This window comes from Poecilia reticulata, chromosome 4, assembly GCF_904066995.2.
Source record: "Poecilia reticulata chromosome 4, P_reticulata-male-v2, whole genome shotgun sequence".
Taxonomy (NCBI): Eukaryota; Metazoa; Chordata; class Actinopteri; order Cyprinodontiformes; family Poeciliidae; genus Poecilia; species Poecilia reticulata.
Genome location: NC_088833.1, coordinates 917866 through 936858, shown reverse-complemented (window position 1 = coordinate 936858; position 18993 = coordinate 917866). Strand labels below are relative to the sequence as shown.

At 38.5% G+C, this 18993-nt stretch overlaps 1 protein-coding gene across 1 annotated transcript; it reads right to left on the bottom strand.

The window, feature by feature from the left end:
• Positions 1 to 2245: 2245 nt before the first annotated feature.
• Positions 2246 to 11358, bottom strand: LOC145551259 (uncharacterized). Its single transcript, XM_081605745.1, has 2 exons — positions 10840 to 11358; positions 2246 to 8490 (listed from the first exon to the last, which is right to left on the bottom strand). The coding sequence occupies exon 2, from the start codon at positions 8473 to 8475 to the stop codon at positions 6397 to 6399; it is 2079 nt and encodes a 692-aa protein (XP_081461871.1). The 5' UTR covers positions 8476 to 8490; positions 10840 to 11358; the 3' UTR covers positions 2246 to 6396.
• Between the last annotated feature and the right edge of the window lie 7635 nt (positions 11359 to 18993).

Here is an 18993-nt window from a genome sequence, read left to right as displayed (position 1 = left end):
CAGATAAAATGAATGGTTATATGCCAGACATGGAAAACTGGGATGCTCTCCATGCCATGATGTTCAGGATTTAGGTCTCATGGCATCTCAAGGTGTCAACATTGCAGCCAGTGGGCTGAAGGAGGAAATGCAGCTTTATTTTGTAGCAATTCAACAACTACCAGCTTATATATATATATTATATATTTATTTTTCTTATAGTACCCCCAAGAATTTAAAACTACTTTCACCCCTGGTTAAATGTTGAATAATATTTCCAGCAGCAACATGAGCAGCTCTCACCGTCCAGCTGTTTCTCCTGTGATCCTTTAGATCAGCTGACCAGATGAGTTTAGATCAAACTAAGCAGAAACAGATCCAGCTGCTCCTGTTGTGGCTCCTAAACCTTGGAATATCAGCCAGGCGTCTTTGCTTCGTGTCATTAAGTCTCTCTTTTTAAAAAACTTATTTCTCAGTAGCATTTGGTCCCATTTAGGGTTTTTTCATTGTCATGGTTCAATTTTACGCATTTATTTTATTTAAATTTAATTTATTCATTTAATTTGGATTCAAGAATCACATTCAGTATTTTACTTAACATCTGTTTGCATAAAAGAATGAATCTCCTTTTTAAACATTCAGATCCATTAATGCAGCAGAAGCCAGGTTGGATCAGCAAACATTACCTGCCGGTTCCGAGCCGATGATCGAGCTTTTCCTCCTCCGATGCTGAAGATTTCAGCAGTTAGTTTCTCTCTGAAGATGGAAGATGAGCCGAAGATATTCAGCTCAAACCGCCTTCTAACTGACAAAAGCCACAATGTAGCCTGGAAGCTAATGCTGCTAGCGCCTTGCTGGTAACTTCCGCCGGAAGTCTCACACGGAGATGTCACCCAGAAACAGACAACGTGCTTTTAAGTTCCGCCTGCATCTACAAATATCAAATGTTGTCCACATACTACACTGAACAAACATGCAAAGTGTCAAATATAAGAGTTTTATGAACATTTGGGTTGCAGTTTATAGAGAAACTGAAAATACATTTTCAGTAATTACTGATCTTCATATCGGCATTAATAACATCGAGGTTCGGCCGTTTGTAGCGGATTGACAGTCATGATCAGGGTCAGGCTGAGGAGTCTGGTTCTGACCCAGTTGGCTTCCCGTAGGCGGTTACAGTCTGATGCGTCTGGAGTTCCGACCAATCAGCTGTGAGTCGCTGGTCTGAGCCGATCCTCCGATGGACGAGCCGATGTGGCGAGTCGGTCAGACGAGGATCTGCAGTCTGTTGGAAAGCAGCTCTTAAACGGCCGGCGGTCCGATAACCGGCACTGAGCCGGGCAGCTGCTGCTCTGCTGGACGTCCAACAGGCCACCGGCTCCACGACATCTGAGGCTTTATGACGTGACGCGACATGTTGGGGCCGTTTATTGTCTCATCTTGTCTGATCACCCAGTGGACATGTCCCACAATGCACTGAGTAAATAACTCACTGAGTACTGATGCTCACTGACAGCAGGCTGGACTAAATGTTCAACACAAACCAAGATAAATGTTACTTTGTCCATCCATCCATTTTCTTGCACCCTTGTCCCTCAGTGGGGTCGGGAGGGTTGCTGGTGCCCATCTCGTTTCGGGCGAGAGGCAGGGTCACCCTGGACAGGTCACCCTGGACAGGTCGCCAGTCTGTCACAGGGCAACACAGAGACACACAACCATGCACACACACACTCACACCTAGGGGCAATTTGGACAGACCAATTAACCTGACAGTCATGTTTCTGGACTGTGGGAGGAAACCGGAGTACCTGGAGAAAACCCACCATGCAGGGAGAACATGGAGACTCCATGCAGAAAGACCGGGAATCGAACCCAGAACCTTCTTGCTGCAAGGCAACAGCTCTACCAACTGCACCACTGTGCAGCCCATAAATGTTACTTTGGTACAATAAAATGTGAGCAAATGCTCATTTACAGTTGTTACCTCCACATGGCAGCAATATCTGACATGGACCTTTATATTCTGTTCACTAGTTATTTTGTCTGTTGTGACACTTTTGAGTTTATCATCTGAATAAACTAAATGAAACTACAGTTTTATCCAACTAAAAATAAAAACACTGAATTAGAACCTTTTCATACACAACTCTATAATACAATATAAAATGTGTATATGTATAGTACATAATATTTATTATTGAATTTGTTGCGATCTGAATTAATCACTGAAAAACAGAGGAAGCAAAAAATGACGGGAACTTTACAATGGAATAGAAATATTCTTTATTACAACAGTAAAAAGTGAAAACTCAGGCGCAATAGCAGCATCAGATATAAGTTCACACAAAAGTTCCAAGAGTGCTAAGAAAAATATAAAACAAATAACGCTGGTAATAATAATATCCTGCACAATGTCACAAGCAGAAATATGATTGAAAGTGAAAACAGAGCAGTGTGTATTCATGCGGGTCACTGAACACTTTGACCACAACGGACTCAAAACAAACTGGACTGAAAGACGTCAAAACGGTTTGCCATTGTTGAAAAAAGCTAATTATTGAAACAAAGTATTTTCCATCGTTTGAATCGATTCTGCAGCAGTGATTTGTCCAGGTTGATCATTTCTGATGAGTTTATTATCCCAGTCCGATCAGATCAATAAGCGCTGTGGGAGGAGTTTCATTTATTCACAACTTCATGGTCGACTTGGTTAATGTCACACATACATTCCACTTGATCCTAGTTATAAAACAGTACAATAAGCCCAGTTAATTATTCAAAGTAGCTTAAAACGTTTCCAAGGAAACCCAGCATTGAGTCATTGACATGCAGTGTCACTCCCGGACCAGCAGGGGGCCACAGCAGAAAATTGCTTGCCTTGTGTTGTTGACTTTACAGCAATCCCTCATACCAAGCAGGCAGTGGCTTGCAGAAGTATTCATACCCTTTGAACTTTTCCATGTTTTGTCACATTAAAACTACAAACATAAATAAATTTCATTGCAATTTAATGTGAAAGACCAAAACAAAGTGGTGCACAATTATGAAGCAAAAAAAATTATACATGGTTCCAGACCTTTTCTACAAATAAAAACTGAAAACCGCTTTGTGCAAAAGTATTGAGTCCCCCTGAGTCGATACCTTGTGAGTTTGTCTCTATCAGCTTTGCACATCTAGTGACTGAAATTTTGGCCCGTTCTTCTTTGCCAAACATCTCAATCTCAGTCAGATTAGATGAAGATGTTGAGACAGATTGGATCAGTTTAGGCCTGGACTTTGACTGGGTCATCCTAAAGACCCCCACATACTCAGGGGTACTTCAGTCCAGAGGGCCACAGGTACTCAACACGGCCGTCCGCTTACACGTCCGGCAAAGATCCGTTTTTATGACCGCGTACTTGGTGTCGCACAAAAAGCCGCCTGGTAGAAACGGTTTTCACATCAGACTGTTTTACATGTGACACCGAAGTGATAAGATTAAGAATAGGGGTTACACAACTTCAGATTTTTAAAAGTCAACATCAAGATGATAAAAGTCGACTAGTCACAGGTACATAAACATAAGCAAAGATGCTTCACAGCAACTTACATGCTTTATTCGCTATTTTTATAGAAAATACAGAAAAACAATCACTCAGACTAAATCTGTAGAATTAAAAGAACAAAAAACTAGAGGTGTGCCGATCGATCGGCCACCGATCATAATCGGCCGATTTTCGTGAAAAAGTGCATGATCGCCGATCATTGGCTCTTGTTGCCGATACCGATCACCTGCATCTCATTTCTCAGCCTGCCTGTGCAGCTGGTCTCCTCTTTCCTTCACACTGCAAACGCGCAGCAACAAATCCTAAGCGATGTGGAACTATAACTATAACGCACTGAGTGAATGGGGACGTTTGCGTGTTGCGGCGGAAAATTGAAGCAGATCAAAATGCATCAACACAATGAAGCTAATATGACATAAAAACAATGCCATACTTGACGGAGTTTGGCTACGTCGAGGCTCACTGCAGTAAAAAAGAGATATGGAGGATCAGATAGCAGGTAAAGCTGCACAGCTACAAACACTCACCCGGATTAGCATGACGGTCAGAAAGCTAAACAAATAACCCGCAAAATGATTTAAGTCTTGGAGCTGCGATGTAAGACGCTGGTTCTGCTCTCGCTGTTGAACCGCTGCTACGCTACAGGTAGTAATATTTCACAGACGGAGCGCCGCTTCTGCTCCACCTGGTAGTGACTCTCACACCAAACCTCTGTTTAAAGCTGCAGCATCTAACCTAAAAAAATACATTTTACATGCGTATTAAAACTTTCGCTGTCCTAACATGAGACAGATAATCTCTAAAAAATAATCGACCTCCTCCCTGCTCTGCATAATTACTCTGCTCAGTCAGAAACAGCCAATAAGAGCTAGCAGTAATCAGCTAGCCGCCATGCTAACAGGAAGTTTTCATTCAGTAACTCTGGATTGTTTATTGTAATGGATCCTGTATTTGCCTTTGAATGTTAAGTTTTACACTTGAATTTTTTTGGCAATGTTGAGAGGTTTTATTTTGGCTCTTTGCATAATTTAGCCTCTTCAGAGCCTCCATATGTTTTCAGTCTGTTAAAGATAGTATTACTGATAGCAGTACAATTAGCAGAATGCCTGTTTTGTTTAGTTTTCTTCTTGGAAAAAGTTATTAAAAACAAGTTTTTGTCTAAATTAAGGTGAATTCATGGTTCCTTTTTCCACATAATGTAACCTGTAGTGTTTATGATTAAATAATAATCATGTGATCGGTATCGGTGATCGGCCCTCATGGGTGATCGGAATCAGAATCGGCAGGAAAAAACCTGATCGGCACATCTCTACAAAAAACAGAACATTATCCCAGTCCGATAAGTTGGACAGAGCTTAGTTTGACCCCCGTGTCTGGCTGCACACTGCAGCCAGATCAGAACATTTTCACGGCTCTTCTGATCGATTTCTCAGTAAAACGATCAGTAATCATGTCAAGGTTGTAACTTTGTTTCATCAACAGCTACTGTTAAAAACAGCAACAAAATAGATAAACCTGGCCTTGTGTGGGATTCTTCTTACACCGTTTTGTATTTTTTTAATAGCCAAGAGAATCCATCTTTCGCCTACGTTTGTCATTTTCACTTTAGCCTGACAAATATCGGTCACCAAATACTATTTTCCAACACATTGTGTGTTTATAATTTTTTAGTGCTGAGATAAAAGGATAGAAGCTAGCTGATAGCTTAACACAAAAAAATTAGACTTCCTGAAGAGTGTAGGCTTTCTGGGAAATCCTGTTCTAATGTAACATGTGACAGATTACTGAATGAAAGATATCCTCCCTTTTCAAAAAAGAAAAATGTTTTATTTCCGTATAAAACTCACAATTTGTAATGTTTTGTTTCCCCATGGGACAAAAATTAACCAATCATCTTGAGATTTAGGTCTCTCAATCCTAACGTCACACACAACTGTGTTTGAGAATTTTAAAACATTAGCTCCTTATTTTCCAAAGTAACACAGGGAACCAAATATTTCAGCCATCATTAAATGCTAGCTTTAATGTTTGGGCTACCACTAGCATGATGAACTACTAGCATGTTGACTCTACCAATTGAATGTGAGCACTTACAAACGTGGAGTCCTAAACCAACATCCCATTGAACTGTTAATATGTAGAGAGTAAGTAAGGAACCATGAGGCTTTTATTTTGAAAATTTCAGTAAGCTTCATTTTGAAAGGCCATAAAAATCCCAAGGGTAGCAGTAGTTGGGTTATACCAGTCATATAAAAGCCAAAGTAGCAATTACCTGATGTGTAGCATAAAAAGGCTTTTATTTTGTAGGGTACATTCACTTCCATTGTAATTTAAAGGTGTGGTTTGTTTTTTATCAACTACATTGCCATGGCAAGTCAAAACACCAACAGAAGTAACAACTTCCTCCTCGAGGCCAGGCCGTACATTTTGACATATTTTGTGGGGTTTCACGCAGCGGTTCGGGCTGCATTAATGGTGACAGAATAAAAATAAGTATTAAACTGGGGCCTGCCATGCGTTGTGTGGGGCAGGCCCCAAATATCAAGCATATTTTTCATAATGTAATATATTAACTTTTATAGTAACTAAATATACAATTACACCACAGCGAACTCACAAAACTAAAGAACATGCAAAGTACTCAGATCTGTTTTCTGCTGGTGTGAGACTTTTATTTTGCCATGTTGTGTCACCATCAAATATACTTGCTCAGAGCACATTGAGAAAATTAATAGTAAACTATGTACAAAATAAAAAGTACAATACATTAAAATTGAGAAGTTGAGAATAGTTGAGAATATTTTTATCTAGAACATTATCTATTGGCCATTTAAACCCTGTTAACTTTTTTGAGCCCTTCTAATGAAACATCTCAGTTGTGAGTTCTCATGTGGTTACTCAAACTACATTTATGACTGAAACCTTTTCCACAGATTATACATGAGAAAGGTTTCTCACCTGTGTGAGTTCTCATGTGACTATTCAAGCTACATCTTTGAGTGAAACCTTTTCCACATGTTATACAGGCGAAAGGTTTCTCACCTGTGTGAGTTCTCATGTGCTGATTTAAACAACTATTTTGGTTAAAATCTTTTCCACAGATTGTACAAGAGAAATGCTTCTCACCTGAATGACTTCTCATGTGAAAAGTCCAACTACGCTTTTGAAGGAAACCTTTTCCACAGGTGAGACATGAGAAAGGCTTCTCACCTGTGTGAGTTCTCATGTGGCCAGTCAAATTGCGTTTTTGAATGAAAGCTTTTCCACAGGTGGCACATGTGAAAGGTTTCTCACCTGTGTGGATTCTCATGTGGCAATTCAAACTATATTTATGAGTGAAATCTCTTCCACAGCTTACACACGAGAAAGGCTTCTCACCTGTGTGAGTTCTCATGTGCTTTCTCAAACAACTACTTTCAATAAAATGTTTTCCACAGGTTAAACATGAGAAATGCTTCTCACCTGAATGACTTCTCATATGAAAAGTCCAACTACGTTTTTGAAGGAAACCTTTTCCACAGGTGAGACATGAGAAAGGTTTCTCACCTGTATGAGTTTTGATGTGTATAGTCAAACTATGTTTTTGAAAGAAACATTTCCCACAGGTTACACACGAGAAAGGCTTCTCGCCTGTGTGAGATCTCATGTGGTGAATCAATTTGTTTTTCTGAACAAAACCTTTTCCACAGGTTAAACATGAGAAAGGCTTCTCACATGTGTGAGTTTTGATGTGGCGAGTTAAAATATTTTTTTGAATGAAACTTTTTCCACAAGCTAGACATGAGAAAGGTTTTTCATCTGTGTGAGTTCTCATGTGGCAAGTCAAACTATATTTTTGAATAAAACCTTTTCCACATGTTATACATGAGAAAGGTTTCTCAGCTTTGTGAATTTTCATATGGCAAGTCCACCTACTTTTTTGAATGAAATCTTTTCCACATGTTAGACATGAGAAAGGCCTCTCACCTGTGTGAGTTTTCATGTGCTGGTCCAAAAAACATTTTTGAGTGAAACCTTTTTCACAGGTTAGACATGAGAAAGGCTTCTCACCTGTGTGCGTCATCATGTGTCTGTCTAAACTTTGTTTGCGACTTAAACATTTCCCACAGGTTAGACATGAGAAAGGATTCTCATTTCTATGAGCTTTCATGTGACTTGTTAAATCACTCCTGCATTTGAACTTTTTTCCACACACTGTACATTGCTTATAGTTTTTACCTTTGTAAGTTCCCCTATCCTTCATCCCTTTCTCTACATTACCACTTTGACCTTTGTTGTGAGTCTTTATTTTCTGCTGATGATCTGTTTCAGGGATATTCTGAAAGGGGATTTTGTTTCCTTTGAGTTGTGGTTGTTGGTGGTTTGTTTCACCATCAGAGGTCTTTGTGATTAAATTATCAGTCTCTTGCTTCAGTACATTCTGCTTTTCATCCAGGCTGATGCTTACAGCATCTTTCTCTACCATCGGCTGAGGTCCTGATCCATGCTCCTCTTCCTTCACTTCTTTAGTTTCCAGTTCTTCTGGTTCCTCTTTGAGTTCCAGAGATCCAGAATCGGTTACCGTTAGGGTATCCGTCTCCTGCTTCAGTACTTCCTGATTTTCATCCTGACTGATGTTGTCAACCTCAATTTTTACCATCTGCTGAGACTCTGATTGACAATAGTCATCTTTCAATTGTTGCAGTTCTGTTTCCTCTGGTTCTTCCTTTATTTGAAGAGTTCCAGAATCTGTTCCCAGTAATGTGTCCGTCTCTTGCTTTATGTTTTTGTCTTTCTTCACATTTAGCAGAGGTTTCGATCCATACTCTTCTTCTTTTACTTGTCTAAGTTCTGGTTCTTCTGCTCTTCTCTCAGTTTTTAGAGATTCTGCTTCGCTCTGGTCCAAAACAGAAATCTCTTGTTGGTTGAGGACAAAATAGTGAGCAGCAACATCTTGCCTGATAACAGACATATTGTTGAGGCAAATCTGAAAATAAAAAGGACAAATAGAAAATGTAACATAAGTTTTAGCTTATTGCCTCACAGATGAACTTCAACATTTCAGAATCCAACCGATGGTCAAAGTTCACTTTTCGACTTTAAGCTCTTTTCTACACATCGTCTTCAGAGTTTAAGTTAACACAGCATTAAGACAGCTATCAAAACGCAGCCTGAAACAGACGGACAGAGATACTTCAACAAATCATGTCAAACCTTCCTGTAATCTTAAGGTTGGCACTGATGCTCCATAAACCACTTTGTTACCTCAAGACTTATTGACTTAGTCAGGACCTTCAATTTTGACCAAAAAATAATAAAATGTACTCATTTTTAACACACTGTGGTAACAAGTACTAAAAACTGAAACTCTAAACACACAGCTGGAACTGTGCTGTCATTCTGTGAGCACAAAAGCTTTTAATAATAAATATTTATCAGGCTACTATAAACTCCACGTCATTGCAGAGTGTCACCGTTTTCGTCTGTAGTAACTGGGTTAAATGCCGCCGCCATCTTGTGACATAATGAGGGTCTGTCAAAACGTAAAGGACTAAGGCTGAGTGCACAGAAGGTCAGGAAGCTGTGAGCGATTTATCTGTAGCTTTGGAGGAAGAAGCTAGATCTAGTGATGAAGAAGAGGGAGCTGGTTCCACTGAAGGACTGAAGCAGTTCCCGCTCCTCCAGTCTGTATGGTGAGATTAAGGTACCGTACAGAGAATGAGGTGTACCATGCCCCAAAACTTGTTTTGCTTTATTGAGGATTGAAATACTTCTTGACAGTTTAGATTGCAAATATTGAATGCAATATTCAAACATGCAGCCCGGCATCCTGCATGTTTTATTCTCTCCCTGGTGGTAGAAACAACCTTCTCAGCAGGTCAATGTTCCTCTTCGGCCTCTAATGAGCATCATTGGATCCAGGTGCGTTAAAACAGGGAGAGACTAAGACATGCAGGATGATCCCTCCGGATCCCTCCTGATCCCTCCGGATCCCTCCAGGACCCGGCCTGCAGGGATCCGGCATGGACGGAGGCCGGATCTCAAAAACAAATCTCAAATTTGTTTTTGAATTGTTTTTTTTATCTCTTCATGTGAATCTCTGGTGAATTCTGAGCTATTATTAGCTTGGTTCGCTACCGATTAGCCACAAGCTAATATTTAGTGGCAATGTGTTAAAAGTTAGATTGTAATTTCATTTTAAAAGGGTAAAAAACCAATCAGATACTCGTTAATAGGTGGGAAAGCATGTTCTCTACATGGCTGCTCTGCTGACATCGCGCCTTTTCCCTCTGAAACACTGATGAAGCATTTAGTGACGGTGAGTTATTTATTCCACTGTACAGAATTTAATAGTGCTGAAAAAAAGATATTGATGCAAATCCAGTGAATATTATGTTGTGATGTTTTGTTGAGCTAAAAGACCAAAGTTATTTATCACAGCTGGAAATAATTGTATCGACACAGGAACCTCGACTTTTGTCGAGGTTGATAACATCGGTGGATAAGATCGGATTCACATGTAAAAATCAGCCGATCTCCCAAAATCAAGGAAATCGGCACCGATAAATCGGTGCGCCGCTACTTACCAGGTTAGTGGATTTTACATGAATAACCCACTGTACTGGTTTTACATCTAAAATAAATATTCCCCAAATAAAGTTGAGCGTTTCAGAGAGGAAGCTCCTGGCAGAGCACGATGCCCCGTCCACATGGCAAAATATTACTTTTCTTGTCACAATGTTTATTATATTTGTATTATTGGCTTTTGAAATTGCAACAGATACGTTTTGTAGGATTTTATTTAAAAAAAAAAACGTTTTAGTCAGATAACTATATCTTAGTAATTTTTAGTTCTCCAAGTCCAAAGAAAGTTTAAAATTCATTTTTTAGGCAAAAGATAAAATAAGTGATGCAAAACTAAAGCTGATGAGTTTAAATATAAAGTTAAGTATAAAGAAAAATACACACATTTATGTTCTGTTACCAAACTAGAGTAAAAGGTTTAGATTAGATAAATGTACCCTAGATCTCAGTAATACCAGCTTCAGGCCGCAGTAAACTTAAATTCACAATCTGTTGAATAAAGATTTTCAAACTACAATAATTCTGTCCATTTTTGCCACGACAGGAAATTAAAACCAAAACGTGTTTTACTCTCATCTTTTGTTTGTATAAAATTATGAAGCTCAATTTTAAACATTCAATGTTTGTGTCACATTTAGAGTTAAAGTGAAATAAACGGGATTTTATTAACAACTTCAACAACAAGAGATTTAAATGAAGTTTTAAACCAGAAACTGTCGAAGCTCCAGTAAAGCCTGGATCAACAAACTACCTGGAGCTGATCCGGGTTTCCCAGCAGTCTGAGCGGATGGTCGATCCTTCCTCCTCCGGTGAGGCTGAATATTTCCACTCAGCAGCAGTTAGTCTCTCTCTGATCGATTCTCTCCGAAGATTAACCGAAGATATTGTTACTGCAGACTCTTAAACATTCAGCTCACCCAGAAAAGCCGTTTTTTAACCACCGATAAACACAAAGAAGCCTGGAAGCTAACGCTGCTAGCTCAGTGTGGTTACTTCCGCCGGAAGTGTCACATGAAGATCTAGCCCAGAAATAGAAAAGACGCTTTGAGTTCCGGTGTTCCGCTATATTCTGTGAGCACCATATACTGAAACAAAAGGAAAAATAAATAATAAGCCGAACCTAACATTTGACCTCTAATATTATGACTGTTATGGAAATACAGACAATCACAGAATATAATAGGTCTTGTCAGATATTGCTGTGTTTCAGATGACGTAGCACGACGTCACCCAATGCAGATGGACGGCAGGAAGTAAATTCAGCCCATTTATTTCTGTTGATCCGGGGGAGTCAATGGCGATGGCGGACAAGCAAGTCATGGTTCTCTGAGCTCCCGAAAAGGTCCCGACTGTAAGTTAACTCAGTAAGTAAAACTACTAGTAAATATCTGAAATATCAATACTCAGCTTGTAATATGAAGAAAACCAACAAGTTTATGCCGCCTGGAGTTAAGTCTCCGCATTCTAAAGCCTCCGAAAGTGAGCACGACTATGCGGTGCCAATGGAGTCTGCTGCAGCTAGCAAACGGGAGAGGGAAGCCGGTACCCCAACCAGCACTCCTGAAAAAAAAACACACATGGAAAAAAGAACAAAAGGTACGTCCCAGGAAGAAATGAACACCGAGGCTATTTTGAGCGCTATAAGTTCCTTAGGACAGAAAGTAGAAGACCGCTTGGAAGAAGTTGGCGCGCAAATGAAGCAGCATAGTGCTATGCTAGCGGCTATTGCTAAGTCGGTTCAGCTCAATTCTGAGGAACTAAAAGAAAGCAAAAAGAAAATAATAGAATTGGAGAAACAAGCGGATTCACTCTCCAAAGAAAACATGCAGTTGAAAGAGAGTCCTGAATAGTGAAAGATATAAAAGACGATGGTGCCTGCGCTTAAAAGGAAAGAAGGAAAAGTCTAGTGAGAACATCCGAGAAGAAGTGACGGCACTTCTGTGCAAAATTGCTCCTGATTTGGCTTCAAAGTTGGATGAAGAGGTTGACGCGGTACACAGAGTGGGTCGAAAAATGGATAACAGAGACAGACAGATCATCATTCTGTTTGTGAGACGAACCGTGAGAGACGACATTTGGAGGAGAACTAAAACTTCTCCCATCTGCAAAGAAGAAGGAGTTCGCTTCTCTGAAGATTTGACACCAGAAGATTGGAAAGCAAGACAAGTTCTTTGGCCAAAAATTGAAAAAGCAAGAAAAGAAGGCAAAGCTGCGGGCTTCTGGGGCCCGTTTGGTTTCATCGAAGGCAAACGCATCGTGGACATTTCTTCAGCTGGGAACTGAGATACAGCAGGAATGAGCATGAAATGGTAGTGGACAGTTCTGTTAATGGGACCTCAAGGAGTTTTCTTTTCCCACTCTCCTAAACCGTCTGTTCATGTGTTCTATTTTTCAGATACAAACTGATTTTTCTTTTGTTTCTTTTAACACAAAGGGACTTAAAGACTCACTTAAACGGAAAGCTGTTTTTTTGTTTTGTAAAGGACAACAAGCACACTGCACCTTTTTACAGGAAACACATTCTGATGCATCTGACATGAAGTTCTGGTCGCAACAATGGGGTGATAAAATTATCTTCAGTCATGGGACAAATCGATCGGCTGGCGTTGCCATCTGCTTTTTCAGATGTCTGGGTAAGATTTTGAGTGAAAGAGCAGATGAAGATGGACATTGGGTAGCCTGTGTTTTGGAAGTTGACAATGTCCCAATAATTTTGTTAAACATTTATGGATATAATAATAATCAATACAATAGAAATCTGTTACATCAAATAACGATGGTTATTGCGAAGTTCACAGCTATTTTTCCTACAGATCATATTATAGTCGGAGGGGATTTCAATTTAGCTCCAGATGAATGGATGGATCGATGGCCTTCACTGCTGGTAAAGGAAACTCTAAATCCTATTCTTCAAGAATTTGTTAATGACACAAAACTGTTGGATGTCTGGAGAAAGCAACACAGTGGAGTCAAACAGTTCACCTGGCACAAACCTAATGGTCAAAGTAGATCATGTATTGATTATTGGCTGGTTTCTGCTGCAGTCCTAGAAGTTGTCAAAGAGACAGAGATAGCAAATTGTCCTTTAAGCGATCACTGCATCATTAATTTAAAACTACAGAAACTAAATAGAAGTTACAAACCTAATAATTACTGGAAATTCAATGCAAAGCTTCTTACAAACTTAGAGTTTTGTCAATCTATTAAGGAACTTATTCTAAATATATCAAATGATAATTCCTTTGAAACACCAATTCTTAAATGGGAATACTTGAAATATAGCATTAGAAAGTATTCAATTAAATTTGGTAAAGATCTAAATAGAAAAAGAAAAGCAGACGACAATGGTGATTAAAGACCTTATGTCACTTTACAGAAAATTAAGTTGGAGTGATGAGGATAAAGACGCAATAAATAAATTACAACTTAAGTTAGATGAGATATATACAAATAGGGCAAAAGGTGCTTATGTAAGGTCCAGAGCCAGGTGGATTGAAGAAGGAGAAAAGAATAGTGCCTTCTTTTGTAACTTAGAAAAACGCAGACAGGAATATAATGCAATTAATAGCCTTATGATTGATGGAGTGGAATGTTCTGAGACTAAGAGAATAACACAAGAAGTTTTTAATTTCTATAGTAATCTTTACAAATCTTCACATACTGAACAAATTACTTCATCATTTTTTGAAAAAGTAAGAAATCTGATTCCTGTTATTGATGAAAATTTTAAGGAAATCTGCGATGAAGAGCTAAGTATTTCCAAATTTGATATTGCTATAAGAAATATGGCGTCTGACCGCGACCCGGGCCAGATGGGCTTACAGCTAACTTTTATAAACATTTCTGGGAGGTTTTAAAACCTTTGCTGTTCCAGGCTGTAGCAGAATGTGTTGGAAGGAAGGAACTCATGGAAACTATGAAACAAGGTGTAATTAAGCTAATCCCAAAACCTGGTAAAGATAAGAAAAATTTAAATAATTTAAGACCAATCACGTTGTTGAACACAGACTACAAGATCCTAACCAAAGTTCTGGCAACGAGGTTAAAAATGGGCTTACCCGGAATAATTAGTCAAACTCAATCCGGCTTTCTCAAAGGTAGATCCATCCATAACAACATCCGCCTGGTTCTGGACCTGATTGATTATAGTCATTTAATAAAAGATGATGGGTTTATGTTGTTTTTAGATTTCCACAAAGCCTTTGATTCTGTGGAACATCAATTTATTGTTAATACTTTGAAACATTTTGGATTTGGTAATAGTTTTCTTAGTATGATCACCATGTTGAACACCAACATAAACAGCTGTGTGTCTCTGCCTCAGGGCACATGCCCCAGATTCAAAGTAGAAAGAGGAATCAGACAAGGCTGCAGTATTTCACCTCTATTATTTATTATAGTCACGGAATTACTAGCAATAACAATTAATAACTCTAATATAAAAGGTTTGGAAATGAATAACCAGAAAATAATCATTAGTCAATTTGCAGATGATACAACCCTCTTCCTAAAAAATAAAGAACAAATTCCTCTAGCCTTAAAGGAAATAAAGTTGTTCTCTCAAGCCTCAGGGCTGCAGCTAAACATAAATAAATGTGAAATTATGAGTATCCATAACTGTTCTGATTCTTCAATTTCCGATATTCCTGTTAAAAATGAAATTAAATATTTAGGAATGTGGATTACTAAATGTCAAGCTACTAGTGTAAGAAAAAATTTACAAGACAATATTGATAAATGTGGCAAAACCTTAAATAATTGGCTTCAGAGAGATTTGACGTTGTTTGGTAGAACATTATTAACAAAAACTGAGTCCTTATCCAGGCTGACGTATCCTGCATATTCCTTAGCCGTCCTTCCAAATCTCATAAAACAGATTAACAGAATAAACTTTAACTTCATTTGGAAAAACAAACACCATTACATCAGAAAAAGAGATTTGTTAAAGGATTATGAGGAAGGTGGTATTAAGGCATCGATTTTGAAATTATGAATGGGACTTTAAAAATGAGATGGCTTCAGTCCTTTTTAAAAAACGGTGATCTTATTTGGTTTGTGGTTCCATCGTTCGTATTTCAGGAAGTTGGAGGTATTGAGTTGTTATTGAAATGTGATTTTGAATTATCTAAACTCCCCCTAAAAATCTCTGCTTTCCATCAACAGGTTCTGTTACAGTGGAAGTTGATGTTTAAACACAACTTTAGCCCCATAATGTGGAACAACAGAGCCATTCTATGTAGAAAATCTATATTCATGAATGATTGGTGGAATAAACAGATCTGGTCAATTACTCACTTATTGGATGGAAATGGTGAAATTCTCAGTTTGGAGGAATTTAACAGAAAATATGGAACTGACTGTTCACTAACAAATCATAAGAAAGTATTACGTAGCATCCCTGATGTCCTTTTATTGTCAGTTAAGAACAATTTATCTAATTTCTCTATTCCAAGACTCCACAAGATTCAAATTGAGTATATGGACATTAGAGATAATAAATGCAATAACAAGTTTTTGAACAAGTATTCAATAAATAACATGTACCCAGGAAGAACAAAAAGCACAAAATTTAACAAATCTATGAGAGTCAAAATAAGGACAAATTATTTGAAATGTCCAATTCCTCCCAAACATAAAGAACTACATTTTAAAATTATAAATAACATATATCCTTCAAATGAATTCTTAAAAGTGAGATTTAATTTTAATGTAGAGAATTGTGGTTTTTGTACAACTCATTTGGAAACAACTGAACATTTGTTTTATGAATGTAAAGAAGTATTAAACTTATGGGATCAACTTCGTAACTTTCTGTCTTCTAAGACAATAAACTTGGATTTTGTTTCCTTACAAAACATTCAATTCGGCTTATTCATTAAAGATAAAAATCTGGAATTTTTAGTCAATGTTCTGATTATTGCAACAAAATATTATATCCATAAATGTCGTTATGCAAAATGCTCCCTCTCAATCAATGCTCTTAAAAATGAACTTTCCTTTTTTAGGAGTTGTCTTAAAAAGATGCATAATTTAAATGCAGTAAAATTGTATGAGTTAATGAAAGAATTTAGTTTGTAGCCCCCTAACGTGTTTTTTTTTTTTTTTTTTCCTTTCTTGAGTCTTTGCAATCAATATGATTGGTTAACATTAGGAGTTGTGATCTATAATATTTGTTTGTTTTGAAATGTTGTGAGTTTTTGTCACTGTTATTCTCATATACTAATAAAAAAAAAAAAAAAAAAAAAAAAGATTTCTGTTGATCCAGCATCAAAATGTCTAAAGTCCTGTACGGTTGTTCCAACCGTTCTAATAGAGAGAAGGATGAACGTTATTTTCGTGTTTTGAAGGTAGTTGGTCACAAGGGAGGTAATTTTAAAAAACTTACTGAAAAAAGAGGAAAAAAGTGGATCAACAATCTACAGCTAAAAACAGGAAATGCAGAAACTAACAATGCCAGTTTGCAGCGCCACTTTCACGTGATCCGGATGATGCGCAAAATTCAGATGGAGGTCCGGAAGTGGATTTCTCCGGCTCAAAACCCAAAGCAAAATGGATCACAACCAGTAGCTAACGCCCTAAATAGGCTGGAACAGACGAGGCATCTTGAAAGAATAGGCGTATATTTAGAATATGATCTATTATCTCGGTAAAAAAGATTTCTCTAATAATCTTGAGGATTTACCGGCATGGAGGCGAAACACATAACTAACTACCAGGAGCTGCAGAGTTTATTTTATAAGACGAGCCAGAAGAAAGTTTTAAAAAGCCTGAAGAATCAATCTGCTCTGCAACCAGCAAAGGATCTCCAGTTTAGATCCAGAGGCTCTAAAATCTCTGCAAGTGAAGGCAGAACTGATGTTACTCTGCGTCTCTTCATCTCTTCATCCATCAGGATGAAGAGCAGATGGCTGCTGCTTTTGAAGAAGCAGAACTCAGAGAACCCCAGAGGGGCGCACTGCTCTCCCCAGGCTCTAAAGACCCAAACCAGATCTGACTACAGACCAGGGACCAGTGTAAGAAACAGAACTGCTCCAGCTGCACCGTCTGCGGGAAAAGTATCACTCAAGGCCACATGCTTGTTCACATGAGAATCCACACAGGTGAGAAGCCTTTCACATGTACAATGTTTGAGGAAAGCTTCAGAGTGAAAATCAGCCTGAATCACCACATGGGAACGCACAGCAGAGAGAAACCATTCATCTGCAAGACCTGTGGAAAGAATTTCACACAGAAAGGGCAGCTGACGTGTCGCTTCCAAATCCACACGAGTGAGAGGACGTTCATGTGTTACAAGTGTGGAAAAAGTTTCCATCAGAAGTGTCAGCTGACTGACCACGCACACAGGAGAGAGACCCTTCCAATGCAAAACCTGTGGGAAAAGATTAAGTTAAACAAAACCCTGAAGCATCACATCACAATCCACACCGGTGAGAAACTGTTCACCTGTGAGACATGTGGAAAGGCCTTGAGGCTGTTAAACACTTTGAAACTTCACAGTCACACAGGGAGACACCTTTCATGTACAAGATGTGTGGGAAGAGCTTCTGTTCCCTTGGAAGCTGGAGTACCTGGAGAGAACCCACCATGCACAGAGAGAACATGCAAACTCCATGCAGAAAGACCCCGGGTCGGGAATCAAACCCAGGACCTTCTTGCTGCAAGGCAACAGTGCTACCATCTGCACCACTGTGCAGCCTGAGCCTCCATTCATCGCTCCCTTTCTGATTCTGATCAAATCCTTGTTCTGTTTAGTAGAATAAAAAGAATCCTGCTCTTTGCTTCTCAATAAATGATGAAGACGATTAACTGATTTTCTGCTGTTGAGTTTCCAACAAGTCATTGGATGGATTTAGTTCAGTTCAAGGTATAAACTCTGAACCTCAGAGTTAAAATGTTCTTACTGGGTGACCTGTCGCCTGCAGCTCCAGGGCTGAGCTGATAACATCTACCAGCCTGAGGAAAAGATCCAGAAAAACACAGTGAGCTGAAAAATGTTGAGTTAGAATGGAAGGAAACATAAAAATGTATAAAAGTATAAAACATTTACTGCTGATGGCATTTTAATGTGGGAAAAGCTGAGCTGCAGAAACCCAGTGAACGTTGAGCTGATTTCTGCTCCTCAGGTTTCAGCCTCGTGGTGCTGAAGTTGGCGTCTGAATGGTAGTTTGACTTTTGACTTTTTTCTGCTGTTTCACTATTTTTCTGCTCAAAATCTAAAATGCATCTCAAGCTGTCAAAGCTGTAATAATTTATTGTAAAAACTGTTTTTTAAACACAAACAACCATGTAAAGCTTTTGTGTATTTCTAAAATAAAGTGTTGATGTTCACATGTAGATAAGGATTTATTTATTTTGAACAGTTCAGACCAACGTGGTCGAGCTGAGCTCCTTATGAAAATAATAATTATTAAACGTTCTAACTTTAGATGATTTGAAAGTTGGTTTGGTTTATGATGAGGTAGATGAACAAAATCACAGAGCAAATAAAACTGGAAAGCAAAATAAAAGGACAGAAATAATGAACACTTTGCTTCAGAGGTCAGAGGCTGAAAGTCTCATCCTGTCCAGAGCTGAACGGCTTCCGTCCAGCAGGGGGAGACACTGCAAACATTCAGGTCTCAACTTCATCTATTTACTTTTATCATTATCAATATGAATACAATCAACATCTAAAGGGTACCATGACGTAGACATTATGTCTTCACACTACATACTTACAAAACACAACAAATGACCCAAAAATAATTGAAAATGTAGCAAATTGTTTACAACAGAAAAAATTCTCTGCATTAAAGTACAAATGTTTTTTTAATAACTTAAAGGCATTTTTGACTCCACAAAACAAAGACTTATAAAACAAATGTAACTCATTCTTCCTCTGTATCAAATAAGGAAGAGACATTTT

What these genes read in the sequence shown, in the direction of transcription:
- LOC145551259 (XM_081605745.1), bottom strand. Translation starts at nt 8,475, where the DNA reads ATGTCTGTTATCAGGCAAGATGTTGCTGCTCACTATTTTGTCCTCAAC.